Source organism: Dendrobates tinctorius, unplaced genomic scaffold (assembly GCF_039654945.1).
Source record: "Dendrobates tinctorius isolate UK_male_01 unplaced genomic scaffold, ASM3965494v1 ptg000162l, whole genome shotgun sequence".
NCBI lineage: Eukaryota > Metazoa > Chordata > Amphibia > Anura > Dendrobatidae > Dendrobates > Dendrobates tinctorius.
In genome coordinates, this window is record NW_027361829.1 from 33,509,030 (window position 1) to 33,527,050 (window position 18,021).

Below are 18,021 nucleotides of genomic sequence, written 5' to 3' on the forward strand. Positions count from 1 at the left end.
GGCATTTATTTTGAGCTACTGAGCTGGAGGGATGGACTCTTGAAGAGCACGGATTGCCAACGTTGAGCCATAGTTAAAATACTTCTTTATTAATAAATATTAAAAGAATTTTTTTATATATTAACAGTGGAAATGTGTTTGTCAAGTTATTTGGAAGTATATTATACCACAAAAAGAAATTTTCTTAAATGAAAAGGGGAGAGAATATAGTTGAAACAAACTAATAATTAAGAAATGGGGAGTTAAAACACTGAGGGTATGTGCACACATAGTGAAATCTGCTGCGTTGTACAGTACCATTATTTTCAATGGAAAAAAAAAACGCAGTGCACATGCTGCGGATTTTTCCGCGCGGTTTTGGTGCGGTTTACAATCCGCAGCATGTCAATTGTTTGGTGCAGAAATGCTGCAGTTTTACACCTCATCCATTATGAGGTGCAAAACCGCAGATAAACCACAGGACTTTTGTCCTGCGGATTTACCTGCGGTTTTCTCTCCAAAATCCGCACACCCAAAAAACTACGTGTGCACATAGCCTGAAGCATACACCAAATGAGGCTCTGGTCCAGAATATAAAAAACGATTATAAAATGAGTTTATAGGATCCTGAATTAAACTGACGAGAGAGATGTGGAAAAAAAACAAACCTTTTAAAATGTGAAAGCGCAAACAGCTTCTCCGTGCTGCCAAGAAGCAACTTCAAAGTCAGAGGACATCCTGAGCTGAGGAAACTTCTATACGAAGATCTCTAGAACTTCATTTCATTTTGCCACTGATAAGGAGCAGACATAAAGGAGCCGGTTAATGCGGAAATTATATATATATAACACATGGAGATATCGAAAAGGTTAATGTTTATGTATTAATATTTAGTAAGACCGATCATGTCCATTTAGAAGCATTCGAATAAACACTCAGAGAGGTGTAAATTTAAGGACAAGCAGAAAAGGATCTTTAGCATCTCTCTCGTCAGTTTAATTCAGGATCCTATAAACTCATTTTATAATTGTTTTTATTTTCTGGACCAGAGCCTCATTTGCTGTATGCTTCAGTGTTTTAACTCCCCATTTCTTAATTATTAGTTTGTTTCAACTATATTCTCTCCCCTTTTCATTTAAGAAAATTTCTTTTTGTGGTATAATATACTTCCAAATAACTTGACAAACACATTTCCACTTTTAATATATAAAAAAATTCTTTTAATATTTATTAATAAAAAAGTATTTTAACTATGGTTCAACGTTGGCAATCCGTGGTCTTCAAGAGTCCATCCTTCCAGCTCAGTAGCTCAAAATAAATGCCTTCACCTCTGAATTTATTCTATCACTCTTAGGCTGTGTGCACACGCTGCGGATTCCGCTGCGTTTCCGCAGCGGTTTTGGCCGCTGCGGACACGCAGCAGTTTTAGCTGCGGTGTACAGTACCATTCATTTGAATGGGAAAAAAAAAACGCTGTGCCGACGCTGCGGAAAAAAACGCGCGGATTTGCTGCGGTTTTGAATCCGCAGAAAGAATTGCATGTCAATTCTTTCTGCGGAAACCGCTGCGGGTTCCTATCTCCACCATTGTGGAGATAGTGAATCCGCAGGACCAAACCGCAGGCAAAACCGCAGATAATCCGCAGGTCTTTGGACCTGCGGATTATCTGCGTTTTTTGCAAAATCCGTGCGGATTAATCCGCAGCGGATTCCGCAGCGTGTGCACGTACCCTAAAGTGAGTTCGATTCCACCTCTTTTCTCAGTGAGACTGTGTTTCTCGCCACTTTTATTTTTTTCTCTTTCCATGATATCTCTCCTTTTCAATTTTGTTATCCTACAAACAAAAATAAGGTTAACTGGGTAAGATATTAATTTGTATTTCTCTGATGACTTTTAATCTTCATGTGAACTTTCTGATGAGCCTGAACTTTGACACTGGGTGTCATCTGATCCATTGGGCGTCGTTTTCAAATGCTGATGTGTACTTAAACCCTGTATGCCTATGACTCTTGTACAATATTTGTGGTATGTCCTGATGAAGGGGTCACCTGAACCCTGAAACATGTAGAATAAACCACGTTGAAACCTCTACAATTTTTGGAATTCTTCTTGCGGCAGTGTGGGGATGATTCTTCCTTCCTACCTAAGTGTATGCTTCAACCAGGTCCTGCACTGACCTGTGGATCTGCAGCAGCCGCCATTAATATATGTCTTTCCTTCACTCTCACCAGGTGAGTAGTTCTCTTGGTGGGCAACTCTGTGTAACGTTTGATAAGACCCTATTTGCGCTTTTGTGTCTCCCTCTTTTCTCTGACTAGGGTTAATAAGTGGGATTTCTTGCCTTATAAATGGGGTTGGGACCATCAGTTGTGTTGTGCAGAAGTCTGGTGGATACACAGCTGATAGTCTTACTGAATAGACTGTTAGAATTTGTATTATGGCAAGAAAAAAGCAGCTAGGTAAAGAAAAACGAGTGGCCATCATTACTTTAAGAAATGAAGGTCAGTCAGTCCGAAAAATTGGGAAAACTTTGAAAGTGTCCCCAAGTGCAGTGGCAAAAACCATCAAGCGCTACAAAGAAACTGGCTCACATGAGGACCGCCCCAGGAAAGGAAGACCAAGAGTCACCTCTGCTGCGGAGGATAAGCTCATCCGAGTCACCAGCCTCAGAAATCGCAGGTTAACAGCAGCTCAGAGTCCAGGTCAATGCCACACAGAGTTCTAGCAGCAGACACATCTCTACAACAACTGTTAAGAGGAGACTTTGTGCAGCAGGCCTTCATGGTAAAATAGCTGCTAGGAAACCACTGCTAAGGACAGGCAACAAGCAGAAGAGACTTGTTTGGGCTAAAAGAACACAAAGAAAGGACATTAGACCAGTGGAAATCTGTGCTTTGGTCTGATGAGTCCAAATTTGAGATCTTTGGTTCCAACGACCGTGTCTTTTGCGATGCAGAAAAGGTGAACGGATGGACTCTACATGCCTGGTTCCCACCGTGAAGCATGGAGGAGGAGGTGTGATGGTGTGGGGGTGCTTTCCTGGTGACACTGTTAGGGATTTATTCAAAATTGAAGGCATACTGAACCAGCATGGCTACCACAGCATCTTGCAGCGGCATGCTATTCCATCCGGTTTGCGTTTAGTTGGTCCATCATTTATTTTTCAACAGGACAATGGCCCCAAACACACCTCCAGACTGTGAAAGGGCCATTTGACCAAGAAGGAGAGTAATGGGGTGCTACGTCAGATGACCTGGCCTCCACAGTCACCAGACCTGAACCCAATCGAGATGGTTTGGGGTGAGCTGGACCGCAGAGTGAAGGCAAAAGGGCCAACAAGTGCTAAGCATCTCTGGGAACTCTTTCAAGACTGTTGGAAGACCATTTCCGGTGACTACCTCTTGAAGCTCTTCAAGAGAATGCCAAGAATGTGTAAAGCAGTAATCAAAGCAAAAGGTGGCTACTTTGAAGAACCTAGAATATAAGACATATTTTCAGTTGTTTCACACTTTTTGGTTAGTTATATAATTCCACATGTGTTAATTCATAGTTTTGATGCCTTCAGAGTGAATCTACAATTTTCATAGTCATGAAAATAAAGAAAATTCTTTGAATGAGAAGGTGTGTCCAAACTTTTGGTCTGTACTGTAAACAGTTCAGGCCGGGGTCAAAACACGAGATAGCACGACAGTACCAAAGGATGAGACAGAACGGATAGTCAGGACGTAGCAAGAAATCAGTAAACCAGAACGGGCAAATACACAGTACAAAAACAGCAGACAAACTCAAAACGAAGAGACGGACCGGGTCAAAACCAAATAAGCAACAAGATATCAGGCACAAGGCACACGTACGCAAGGGGTCAGCTAACTCAGCCGAGGGCAGGAGTTTAACTGACACCGGACCTAGGTCGAGTGGCAACTAAATAGCCGCCCTCTGCCAGAGAGAGCAAGAAACAATTAACCCCTGTCTGACCAGGACTGGCCAGAGACAAAACCCTGTGCTGGATCATGACATTTAGTATTTGGTCAGTATTTTACATCAGTATTTCTAAGCAAAAACCAGGAGTGGAACAATCAGAGGAAAAGCATAAGGGTATGTGCATATGTTGAGTAAAATGTCAGCACCATTTCTAGAATTCTTGGCAGGAAAAACACCTGTGTTTTTTCCCTGCGTTTTTGACTGATTTGAGTGAAGTCAGTGGTGAAAAACGCAGGACAAAAAGGCACAGATAATTGACATTGAGCAGATTATTTTCTACACCAAATCTGCAAGTCAAAAATAAGCAACATGTGCATGACAAGTCAGGTTTCTCATTCACATTGTTGGCATCAGGATTGCTTCAGGTTTTAAAAGAAAATCTGCAAGGAAAAACGCACCAAATCTGCAATGTGTGCACAGCCTAAAAGTAACACGTCGCCACTTACTGACCTTGTGAACGTGGCCTTGAAGCGCCTTTTCATACGAACAATCAGTTTGTGGTATAAAATCACCATGACAGGTTCCCTTTAACCCTTTCCTTTGCATGCATTGCAAGATATTTTCCGTCCTCAACGTTTTAAACGCCTGTTAAAAGAATCCTAAAATCATCTGGTACTCCTGCGTCTTGGCGGCTGCTCCAATGAGTGTGCCATCTACATCAGCAATGCCACAGAGCTCAATGATTTGCTTGTATGGTTGTTGTTTTTTTTTTTGGCTTTGTTTTAGAAAAATGTACAAAAAGGCCAAAAATATGACAGAAAACAGTTTTCTTCCACTTTCCTTTGTAATAATTGTTACACTCAGTTTTCACTTTTGTATGCTTTATATTGCATTTTTTCTCACTGCATGGATGCGTTACATGCTGGTGTGCGTTATCTTTTTAGTATGTGATGTAAAATACATTTATGTATTTTACATGTACAGCTTACAAAATTGTTAAGAGGCGAGGCCTGGAGCTGCGTAAGAGAATGGCCCATCTTCTTCCTGGTAGCCGGGCTCGGAACGCCGATGTAGGCCTGCACACGTAAGCGTTTTTTTCACGTTTTTAAGCGTTTTTACCAGCAAAAACGCTTAAAAATCGCTTAAAAGAAGCATCCCATTCATTTTAATGCATTCTGCACTTTTTGTGCATATTGATGCGTTTTTTTTCCACGAATAAAACGCATCGCAGTAAAAAACGCAGCATGCTCAAATCCGCGTTTTTAGCTATTTTCTATGAGACTGGGGACACGCGGAAAAAAAACACATAAAAACGCGTGTTTTCTGGGAAGGAGTCCGGTTTTCATGCAGAAATTTTCTTCATACGTGGGCACATAGCCTCACAGTGGCACCAGATGTGGATGTACTAATGATGGTGGGGGTGATTCTGTATGTCATATGATGGTAAAGTAGCGCGTTGTGCCCAGATCTGCTAACATTTGGCCTGTTTTGCCAATTTCCTAGTCCATAGAATTTAATGGGAGAATGGATTCACTTATTTTCTCATAAATTTACCAAAAAAGTAAATCACCAAAACATCAATCAGGCAAAAATGTATATCTCACCTCCATCAAAAGTTACATTTACCGTATCTCAAGTTGTACATAGGGGGCAGCTGACAGGGTTGGAGGTGCTGTTTCAGCATATCCACCACATTTGGGAACATGCCCTAAAGAAACATCTGAGGCTAAGTTCACACGTAGCGGAACTCTCGCGGAAGTTACCGCGAGAATTCCGGAATTCCATTCCGCGGGAAAATCGCATTTTAAATTCCCGCAATTTTCCCGCGGAAAAACTAGCGATTTGCAAGTGTCTGTAGCTTGCAGAAAGCTAGCGTTTTCCAAGCGATCTGTAGCATCGCTTGAAGAACTGATTGACAGGTTGGTCACACTCGTCAAGCATAGTGTTTGATGAGTGTGACCAACTTTTTACTATTGAGGCTGCCTATGCGGCATCAATAGTAAAAGATATAATGTTAAAAATGATAAAAAAATAAAAAATGGTGTTATATTCACCTTCCGGCGTCCCGCGCAGCCTTCCCGGGCCTCAGCGATGCTCCCGTTCCCAGTAATGCCTTGCGAGACCTTTGATGATGTTGCGGTCTCGCGATGCTGTAGCGGTCTCGCGAGGAATAGGGACCGCTACATTATCGCAAGACCGCGGGGTCATCAAAGGTCTCGCAAGGCATTACTGGGAACGGAAGCATCACTGAGGCCCGGGAAGGCTGCGCGGGATGCCGGAAGGTGAATATAACCCTATTTTTTATTCTATTTTTTACAGGGATATGGTACCCACAGCCTGGAGGAGAGTCTCCTCCGGACCGTGGGTACCATCCGCAAATGTTCTGCTTACTTTTCGCATGGTGGGCGCAGCCACATGCGGGAAGTAAGCGGAACAATGCATTCCTATGGGTGCGGGATCGCGGCGATTCCGCAAATTAATGAGCATGCTTCAGATTTTTCCGCGATGCAATTCCGCCGCAGGAAAATCTGCAGTATTAGCACAGCATTGCGGAATCCCATAGGATTGCATGGGATGCTGTTTTTTTGCATTTTCGCGGCAAAATCGCCCGTTAAAAAACGCTGCGATAATGCAAAAAAACTTGCGACGTGTGAGCGCAGCCTTACTGCGGCAGAAGAAGAATGAGGCTTGCAGAAATCGATGTCATTAATGATAAAACAATCCCTTTCGGAAGAATGAAGCAGATTTTCAGTTCAGAAGTTTGGATTTGTGAATGTTTCCCCAGGATGCATTTACATGATAGACTACAGGTCCCGTCTAGTGATGAGCGAGTATACTCGTTGCTCGGGTGTCCTCAGAGTATTTTGGTGTGCTCGGAGATTTAGTTTGTGTCGATGCAGCTGCATGATTTGCGGCTGCTGGACAGGCTGAATACATGTGGGGATTGCCTGTTTGTTAGGGAATCCCCACATGTATTCAGGCTGTCTAGCAGCCACAAATCATGCAGCTGCATCGACACAAACTAAATCTCCGAGCACACCAAAATACTCGGAGGACACTCGAGCATGCTTGGGAAAACCCAAGCAACGAGCATACTCGCTCATCACTAGCGGCCGTCATGTTTCTTCTGCAGTGCGGTCACATTTCTCAGCAATAGCAGCAGAGGGAGACTCGTCGTTTCCTTTTTTCAGCTCTGCGCTGAGCATGTATGTGAGAATATGTACAAGAAGATTCTTTTTTTCTTCATTTTCACAGCTGGTGTGATTCCCCCGGATGCGGTGCTTCACTTTGATGTCCTTTTAATGGATATCTGGAACCCAGATGACAAAGTTGAAGTAGAGTCATACTACAAGCCAGAATCGTGCACTAGAACGGTACAAGTGTCTGATTTCATCCGCTACCACTACAATGGAACCTTGCCTGACGGGACGCTTTTTGATTCCAGGTATCTATGATCATTTATTATCAGTTTTCTTCTGTAATGCTATGTGCACAGGTGTGCAGATAATTTCTGCATAAAAACAGGACTCCTTCCCAGAAAACACACGTTTTTGCCATGATTTTTGCGCGTTTTTGCCGCGATTTTTGACCCTTTTTTTCCGCGCGGCCCCAAACACATAGAAAATAGCCAGAAATGCGGAATTTACCGCGAAATTAATGAGCATGCAGCGTTTTTTTCGCGGTAAAAAATGCATCAATATGCACAAAAAATGCATTAAAATGAATAGGAAGCTTCTTTTAAGCGTTTTTTGAGTGGATTTTTTGGTAAATCCATGGGAAAAACGCGGAAAAAAAGCGCTGTGTGTGAACACAGCCTAACTGTAGTTACCAAAGCAGATCCACCAAGGCTCCATACAGACATCTTCAGTCCCCAGTGCTGGTTATTGCTCTCAGTACTGTCATGTACACAGCTCCCTATAAGTGAATACAATGGTTTATTTCCTATTGCAAGCACTACAAATGAGTTCCTTGGGAAATATGATGCTATTTTATTCTGTAGACTGTAGAAAATACCCTGTAATACTATAGATATGGAATCAGAATCTGTGGAAAAAATACAAAACTAAAAATGCATTTTCACCCTGCACAATTTCTACCAGACTAGATCTCTGTCCCCGCTCTCTAATACAATGTGTTGTGAATTCCCTTACTTCTGAGTCGGGGCTCCCTCTGGTGGTTACTGTGGGTAGTGGAGCTGGCCGGATTGACAGAGGTCTGCCACCTGACGATGATGATTGGAGATCTGGGGTTACTGATTGGGAGTATTTAAGTGAGCAGGCTTCCCTCAATTGTTGCTGGTGATTAGTTCTTCCTGTGCAACTTGAGGTCTGCTGTCTCCTGCCTGATCCTGCATTTTTCAGCTAAGTTGTTCATTTGCTAATCCTTTGCTTCTGATCTGGTTTTGCCTCTTTCTGCTTTGCTGTGTGGGTTCAGCATGCTCCCTGCTTGGACTGTACTGGACCCCGCTCCATATGTTACAGCTTGTGTCTGTTTAGTCCCCTGTTATATTAGTCTCTTTTGCTTTGCTGCCAGTTTACACCAGAATCCTGATATAGTGGGGGAGAGGTCGTGAGACCTCAGTGTTTTTATACATCATACGTGTTGGATTTTTTAGAGTTTTTGCGTGATTGCAGACAGTGTCTTTCCTTTCCTATCCTATCTAGACAGTTTGGGCCCCATCATTTGCTCAGTCTATTTTCTGCCTGCGTTTGTGTCTCATCTTGTCTCACTGACAATATATGTTTGGGGGCTATTTCTTTGGAGTTCTATACCGGGGCAGTTTAGAATTCACCTTTCTTGCTTTAGGCCTAGTTAGTTCTCCGGCTGTATCGAGGCGTCTAGAGCATCGTAGGTACGCTCCACGGCCACTGTTAGTTGTGTTGTTAGGATTAGGGGTCTGCAATTCGCTAAGTGACCAACCTTTCTGGTTTCCTGGTGGCCTAGGCTATTCCTGCCATCCTCCTCGGTGACCTGTTCATAACACTAATGATTTACTTATATTTTCTTCCCCTCAAGTCACAATCGTATGAGAACGTATGACACCTATGTGGGAATTGGTTGGCTGATCCCTGGAATGGACACTGGACTACTTGGAATGTGTGTGGGTGAAAAACGGATAATCACAGTCCCGCCATTTCTCGCCTATGGAGAAGATGGTGATGGTAAGATGACATTAAAGTGGCATTGTTAAAGGGAACCTGTCACTATACGTGCTGCCATCATGTAGCCAGTCTCTCATCATGCTGCCCAAGACCTGGGTTACATGAATCTAGGTGACAGATTATATTTTACATAATATCTGCAGTCAACAACCAATATAGCATGCACGGATATTCATGAAAGACAACAGAAACCTTCTCAACTAATGAATAAACCAAATTAAAGTCCAGATTATAAAGACTTAAAATTTTTTTATTAAGTACACAATAAAAGAAAAACCAGACAAATAAGACATTATACAAAACCATAAAATGTCATAATGTAAGAAGGTAGTTACATCGTGAACACATAAGCCATAAGTAAATATAGTGATCATAAAAGTTCCATCCGCAACAAAGTTCATATAATGAACAAAGAGTACAAAAACTCAAATAAAGTGCATAGGAAATTTAATAAGATCATAGATACCCGTGATCAATAGCTAAATGCGTCTCCAGCTCCCTCCTGGAGCTGAAGACGCATTTAGCCATTGATCACGGGTATCTATGATCTTATTACATTTCCTATGCACTTTATTTGAGTTTTTGTACTCTTTGTCTGTTCATTATATGAACTTTGTTGCGGATGGAACTTTTATGATCACTATATTTACTTATGGCTTATGTGTTCACGATGTAACTACCTTCTTACATTATGACATTTTATGGTATTGTATTATGTCTTATTTGTCTGGTTTTTCTTTTATTGTGTACTTAATAAAAAAATTTTAAGTCTTTATAATCATAATATCTGCAGTGTAAACAAACTATTATAGGAACTTATATCTGATCTAAAATGAAGTCACAAAAAACGTGCACTTGTCAGTATAATGATGTGTGTGAAACTAGGCTGTTTTTTATGTAGTTTTTGTGGCAAAGCCCAAGGTGAACTCGATAGGAAACAATCAACCATGGACTATATTCCATATTCATCATTTGGGCTTTGGTTTTAAAAATGCATTAAAAACTGAACAAGTGCTTCTTGTAAGAAAAATAAGCAATGTAGGAGAAATCGAATCACATTGAAACTTTCTCCTGTTCTACTGCACCCTAATAATTGCCGGCCATCGATAAAAGTGACCTAGTTGGCTTACCGGCCACACTGGAATGACAGGAGGGATTTGGAGATTTCTTAATTATGGACAATTGATGTTCCTTATTCAATGATAACGGTTTTTAGCTTTTCAAGTACAGAAGACGAGTCATGAGTACTGTGCAGCGATTGTCATGACGAGAAAACCCATTTAATTTAAATGGACTCCATCTGCACAGAATGACTGTTCAAGCCAAGCACAGGTGCTCAGTGCAGCATGGCAGGGCTTAATATATAAGTGCACCTTCCCATCTGCTTGGTTTCCATCTATCTCCTCCCTTCTCTGGCTCTATGAAACTGTCAAGAGAGGCGGGAGGGAGGCCGTGGTGATTGAGGGATTACAAGCCGGTGGGAAGGTGTATATAAATGATCGGCCCCACTGTGAAGCACTGAAGCATTCTGAACTGGCCGAGTCACTTTAATACTTTGTATTGAAGCTGTTCATGCAGTTTATATAAGGGTCCTCGAGTCTGTGTTTTCTTGACAGTAGCCGTGAAATTTGGCTTATAAACGTTTCCGCTCTTCTGTTCTCCTCCCTGAATGATGATGAGATAGATAATGGTGGCATGTTACTTTGTGTCATTTATTAGTACAGTGGTAGTGACCCGCTCCTGCCTGCAGCACATATTGTGTAAACCATACTTGTTCCCCTTTGCTGTGCAGGTAAAGATATTCCCTCGCAGGCCACTCTTGTTTTCGATGTTGTCTTGCTGGACTTACACAACCCAAAAGATGGTATCACTGTAGAAGTCCAGCATATGCCAGAAGACTGTGAGAGGAAGTCTCAGGCCGGTGACTATGTCCGGTACCATTACAATGGCTCGTTATTGGATGGCACATTCTTCGATTCCAGGTATACAAATGCTTCTTTCTTTTGACCTAGTAAAAACTGCAGATTCTAATGATTATTAAAAATGGTTTCCACTTTTACTTAAATGCATGTAATTAGGGCTAAAAGAATTTTTGCAACTTGTCATTAATAAATGTTGCACCGTTTATCGTCTGCAGCCTCTGCGGTGCGTTGTCTATTGCCGGCTGATCATTTATCAGTCAGCCTGCTGTGGCGGTGTGACAAGGAGTGTGTAACTCCTTTCTCTGCTCCGCAGCTGATTTATGACCACTGACCATTTTAAAGTTGAATATGAAGGAAAACTAAGAGCAGGTAAAAAAGAAAAGGTGCGACATTTTTAATTACACTCAATTGTAAACTTTCGACCCGAATACATGCATTGTGTAAGAAAAAGTGGAACAACCCCTTTAGTTATAATACAAGAATAATGAAACCAATCTGGCAGCTTTGAAAGTTGTTTCTGAGATTAAAAATAGATTTCAGGGCTTCATGGCTAGTCACATTCTACAGTCCCTCTAATACACAGACAAGAGCAATTTTCAGAGATTTTGTTACAGACAGTACTGCTGCTTAAGGTGTGTGCAGTGTGGGTAGGATTGTATCATATCATAAAAGGGAACCTGACAGCTGATACACGTTGCCCGAACCTCAGGCAGCATGTATAATTTCAGCCAGGTATGTTTAACTCTGAAATGCTACAATAATTCAAAGAAAAGCATAGTTTAACCACTTAGTGACCACCGATACGTCTTTTTACTGTCCTCATAAATCAGACAATAGCATCCGTCTACAGGTGAAAATGCAGCAACTATCGACTGTACACTACAGCTGACACCTTTCTGCATCGGCCTCAATTGGTTTTGGCACCAAACATGTTTTTTTTAAAAGGGAACCTGTCACCCCCTCCACGCGATTTTAAGTAAAAGAGCCACCTTCCTGGCCTTGCTATCGCGCCTGCGTGGACGTGCGGCCAGAGATCCCGCCCCGCAGTCGCTTATGATCTATTCACACTGCGGGGCTGGGAATCTTGGGCATGAGAGCCGCAGATAACTACTGCGCATGCCCAAGATTCCCAGCCCTGCAGTGTGAATAAATCATAAGCGACTGCGGGGCGGGATCTCTGGCCGCGCGATAGGAAGTCCAAGAAGTCATGAGAGAGGACGGGCAGCTGTCACTGCGCATGCCCCAGAATACATACTACAGCGCTGGCGCCAGGATTTGAAAAGAAAAATGAGGAGGCAGAGCAAACAACGCAAGAAGATATGAGTGACGGATGTGAGGCGTCTCGTTCAGATGGGGAAAGACCTGCCCCCCTGTCAAATATCAGGTATGTCTGACCAATTTTAAAAAAGATTATTTCTGCGGTGGAAGGTACCCTAAATAAAAGAGCCACCTTGACAGAATTCAGCATTAGTGCTGCACAAGGTGGCTCTTTTACTTAAAGTCGCCTGGAGGGGGTGACAGGTTCACTTTAGCCCCTTTAAGTACTGCTGTTAATAGTGACTACAGCACCTAGATGGTTAACAGTGTGGGGGCTCCCTCTTTAACCCCATCGGCACCCTGAGTTCATGATCGTGTTGTCCTGATGTTTCCCATGGCAATCCATGGCCAAAAAATGGCCTTAGAGTCTGCTATAGCGGCCTCTTCAAAAATTAGCAACATTTAGGTGGCAAATTGAAATTTTTTCATTCCTGTCATGTCACTTTATATTAATTCCTGAAACGCACCTGGATGGTTAATAAACTACCTGAAAGCAATTTTAAACACATTGAGGGGTGCTGTTTTTAGAATGGTCTCACTTTTTGGGATTTTGCGACAAATAGGTCGCCAAAGTCACTTCAAAACTGAATAGGTCCCTAAAAAACTACATTTTGTAAATTTCCTTGAAAAAACTGAAAACTGATGCTACAATTTTAAACCTTCCAACATCCTAACAAAATACCGTAAAAGGATATTTTAAAAATGGTGCTGATGTAAAGCAGACATAAGGTCAGTGATATTTAACCTCTTCCTGACATCCGACGTACTATCCCGTCCATGGGACCCGGGCCCCTATGCCCATGGACGGGATAGTACGATGTGATTATCACAGCTGACACCCGGCACAATGTGTCAGGGGCGGTCACGGACCACCCCCCGACACGTTAACCCCTTGCACACCGCGATCAAACATGATCGCGGTGTACCGGGGGTTAAAGGGAAGCATTGGCAGGGAGGGGGCTTCCTCCGTGCTTCCCTGAGCCCCCCACGGCAGCGCAATGTGCAGCGCTGCTGTGGGGGGCTCCTTTCCCGCAGGCCCCCGAAACCAAGATGGCGATGGGGGCCTGCAGGAAGCTGGCTTCCTCAGTGCCTGCAAAGCGCAGGCATGAGGAAGCCTTCTGCACTGCCTGTGACAGATCGCTGATCTGTCACAGTGATCTGTGATGTGACAGATCAGCGATCTGTCACAGGACAGTGATGTCCCACCTGGGACTATTTAATAAAGTTAAAAAAAAAAATTTAAAGTGTTAAAATAATTTTAAAAAAATCGCCAAATAAATTAGAAAAAAAAAAAAATATTCCCCCAAATAAATCTATTTTTTGGAAATAAAAAAAAAGTACACATATTAGGTATCGCCGCGTCCGTAACGACCCGCCCTATAAAACTGTCCCATTAGTTAACCCCTTTAGCGAACCCCTTAAAAAATAAAAATAAAAAACGAAGCAAAAAATAATGATTTATTATCATACCGCCTAACAAAAAGTGTAATAACGCGCGATCAAAAAGACGCATATAAATATCCATGGTACCGCTGAAAACGTCATCTTGTCCCGCAAAAAACGAGCTGCCACACAGCATCATCAGCGAAAAAATAAAAAAGTTATAGCTCGCAGAATAAAGCGATTCAAAAATAATTATTTTTTATATAAAATAGTTTTCATTGCATAAAACCGACAAAACATAAAAAAACAACCTAAATGAGGTATCGCTGTAACCGTACTGACCCAAAGAATAAAATAATATCAATTTCACCGCACACGGAACGGTGTAAACGCACCCCCCCAAAGAAATTCATGAAACGCTGGTTTTTGTTCATTCTGCGTCCCAAAAATCGGAATAAAAAGTGATAAAAAAATGTCACGTGCCCGAAAATGGTACCAATAAAATCGTCAACTCGTCCCGCATAAAATAAGACCTCACATGACTCGGTGGGTCAAAATACGGAAAAATTATAGCTCTCAATCTGTGGTGATGCAAAAACTATTTTTACAATAAAAAGCGTCTTTTAGCGTGCGACAGCTGCCAAATATAAAACCCGCCATAAATAGTAAATCAAACCCCCCGTTATCACCCCCTTAGTTAGGGAAAAATAATAAAATAAAAAAATGTATTTATTTCCATTTTTCCATTAGGGTTAGGGCTAGGGTTAGGGTAGGGTTAGGGCTAGGGCTAGGGTTAGGGTTAGGGCTGAGATTAGGGTTAGGGGTGTGTTGGGGTTCGGGTTGGAGTTAGAATTGGGGGTTCCCACTGTTTGGGCACATCAGGGGCTCTCCAAATGCAACATGGCGTCTGATCTCAATTCCAGCCAATTCTGAGTTGAAAAAGTCAAATGGTGCTCCTTCCCTTCCAAGCTCTGCCATGCGCCCAGACAGTGTTTTACCCCCACATGTAGGGTATCAGCCTACTCAGGACAAATTGCAAAACAGTTTTTGGGGTCCAATTTCTCCTGTTACCCTTAGGAAAATAAAAAATTGGGGGCAAAAATATCATTTTTGTGGAAAAAAATGATTTTTTTATTTTCACGTCCGAGCGTTATAAACTTCTGTGAAGCACTTGGGGGTTCAAAGTGCTCACCCCACATCTAGATAAGTTCCGTGGAGGGTCTAGTGTCCAAAATGGGGTCACTTGTGGGGAGTTTCAATAGTTTAGGTACATCAGGGGCTCTCCAAACGCACATGACACCCGCAGACCATTCCATTAAAGTCTGCATTCCAAAACGTCACTGCTTCCCTTCCGAGCCCCGACGTGTGTCCATACAGTAGTTTTCTCCCACATATGGGGTGTCAGCGTACTCATGACAAATTGGACAACAACTTTTGGGGTCCAATTTCTCCTGTTACCCTTGGGAAAATGAAAAAATTGGGGACTAATTGATCATGTTTGTGGAAAAAATACGATTTTTTTATTTTCATGCCCGGCATTATAAACTTCTGTGAAGCCCTTGGGGGTTCAAAGTGCTCACCATACATCTAGATAAGTTCCTTAGGGGGTCTCGTTTCCAAAATGGGGTCATTTGTGGGGATTTCCACTGTTTAGGTACATTAGGGGCTCTCCAAAGGCAACATGACACCCGCAGACCATTCCATCAAAGTCTGCATTCCAAAATGTCACTACTTCCCTTCCGAGCCCTGACGTGTGTCTATACAGTAGTTTTCTCCCACATATGGGGTGTCAGTGTACTCAGGACAAATTGGACAATAACTTTTGCAGTCCAATTTCTCCTGTTACCCTTGGTAAAATAAAAAAAATTGAACCTGAAGTATTTTTTTTGTGAAAAAAAGTTAGATGTTCATTTTTTTTTAAATATTCAAAAAAATTCCTGTGATGCGCCTAAAGGGTTAATAAACTTCTTGAATGCGGTTTTGAGCACCTTAAGGGGTGCAGTTTTTAGAATGGTGTCACTTTTGGGTATTTTCTATCATATAGACCCCTCAAAGTGGTCAACTCTTATAACTTCCTAACAAAAAAAAATTTTGGTTCCAAAATTGTGCTGATGTAAAGTAAACATGTGGGAAATGTTAGTTATCAAGTTTTTTGTGTGCCGTATCTCTGTGATTTAAGGGCATAAAAATTCAAAGTTGGAAAATTGCGAAATTTTCAAAATTTTCGCCAAATTTCCATTTTTCTCACAAATAAACGCAAGTTATTTGAATGAAATTTTACCACTAACATGACGTACAATATGTCACGAGAAAACAATGTCAGAATCACTAGGATCCATGGAAGCGTTCCAGAGTTATGACCTCATAAAGGTACAGTGGTCAGAATTGTAAAAATTGGCCCGGTCATGAACGTGCAAACCACTCTTGGGGGTGAAGGGGTTAATGACTATTTTATGTGGTGTGACTGTCTGGATTAAAGAGATAATCATTCAAATTTTGAAAATTGCTAATTTTTAGAATTTTTTTGTCAAATTTCTGATGCTTTTATAAATAAACAGAAAATATTGACATAAATTTACTCTTAACATAAAGTATGATGTGCCATGGAAAAACAGTCTCAAAATCACTGAAAACTGTTGAAGTGTCCCAGAGTTACTACCACATAAAGTGACACTGGTCAGATTTGAAAAATTTGGCCTGGCCACTAAGGGGTTAAAAAGAGGGAACAAGGTAGCTACTTCCCGCTCCGCTCCCCTCCCCTGGAGTGACTGGTCACACAAGGGGGGTAAGTGAGGAGAAGTCGCCAGGGATCTGAATGACTAGGCTCTCAGGTTTCCTTTGAAACCATATGGTCGAAACAAATTGGACAGAACACTGGAGGTGCAGATTTTTACATTCTGGAAACAAAATGCTGGCTTTTTCTCATTCTTAAGGAGGCTGCTTTGTGGCAGCTGTACCAAGATTATTAAAAGAAGATATACCATGCTGCATACTCCTATATTTACATTGTAGACTATCCTAAGTTAATGGGGTTTCCCATAAACAAAGTACGTTTAAAGAAATAGATCTTAAAATAATATTTTCCACAATTGGATGTGTTTGACAAAAAATGTTCTTGTGACGAGATAATCTTATAAATGTGCCCCTGCTGTGTACTGTGTAATGGCCGTGTCTGACTGTACAGGAACATGGTCTGATTATACCACATCTCCTGGGCAGGGCAGAAAGGAAAAGAGTATACAGACAGGACAGCAGGGAATCTTATTATTCTAAGATCTATTAATTAAAATGTACTTTCTTTGTGTCTATGACAGGCCTTTAATGTTTCTTAAGCCCTACTAAAATTCAGGATACTTGCTGGAATTATGTTTCATTCCCATTTGAACCCACTGCCTTATATACTTTACGTGGAAGATATTCCTGGAAAGTCATCTGTGTTTCCCTTCTGATATTATTTGTTCCATACACTAGTTACTCTCGAAACCACACTTATGACACTTACATCGGAAAGGGCTATGTAATCGCTGGTATGGATGAAGGTTTGCTGGGCGTGTGCATTGGAGAAAAGCGGAGAATCACAATTCCACCTCATCTTGCATATGGTGAAGAAGGAACAGGTAAGTGCCTATTGTATACATGGGATGTAAGGTGGTCGGTGGTTTAGCCCTGCGGACGTCCAGCTGAGAGACCATACTGTACCGTTCTGCTGATAACGAGTAGGACTAAATCTGGAAATGTTCATATGGATGTTGTACTTCCAAACTGTCACATCACAGTTGTAGGAAAATGTCAGAATAACAGTTAATTTCCACCTCCCTACTTTCACCCTTCGGCCGATGTCCCACTTGCAACTGCAATGCGAGAAACCCGTGCAAGTCTGTCTCCTCAATACCCGGCACTGCCGCCGGCACTCGGGACCGGAGTGTGCGGCTGCATGTATTTCTATGCCGCTGAATGGTCCGAACCGCCGGCAGCAGTACCGAGTATTGAGGCGAGAGACTCGCACGAGTTTCTCGCATTGCAGTTGCAAGTGGGACACCGGCCTTACACTAAATCACAGTCTGAAGATGTAAATGTAAGATCTAAGTTTCCTTTTCTTCAGGAAACTGAGTCTTGCGCCAGGCAGCAGCCTGCTGTGTCTCAGGCAAACCCTCACTCCACTTTTGTAATTGGAATTGAGTCCACCACCACTTTCAGCAGCCCAACAAAACATATTTCTTGTGAAGCTGATGCCAACGAGACATTTCCCCTACAGCAGCTGCAGATGAATGGCCTGCCTCGTAATACAGAGATGGTTGTGTGTGTCAGATGGTGAACGTTTGTACATAGCGACTCTC

The 18,021-nt window shown here is 42.1% G+C and overlaps 1 protein-coding gene across 1 annotated transcript in view; it reads left to right on the top strand.

The window, feature by feature from the left end:
• The window catches only part of FKBP9 (FKBP prolyl isomerase 9), a 72,142-nt gene that overhangs the window by 31,955 nt on the left and 22,166 nt on the right, over positions 1 to 18,021 (top strand). Inside the window, exons 3-6 of the mRNA XM_073549952.1 lie at positions 7,156 to 7,345; positions 8,917 to 9,062; positions 10,855 to 11,044; positions 17,156 to 17,301. Of these exons, the coding sequence (XP_073406053.1) occupies positions 7,156 to 7,345; positions 8,917 to 9,062; positions 10,855 to 11,044; positions 17,156 to 17,301 (672 nt within the window). The remainder of the gene's footprint in view (positions 1 to 7,155; positions 7,346 to 8,916; positions 9,063 to 10,854; positions 11,045 to 17,155; positions 17,302 to 18,021) is intronic.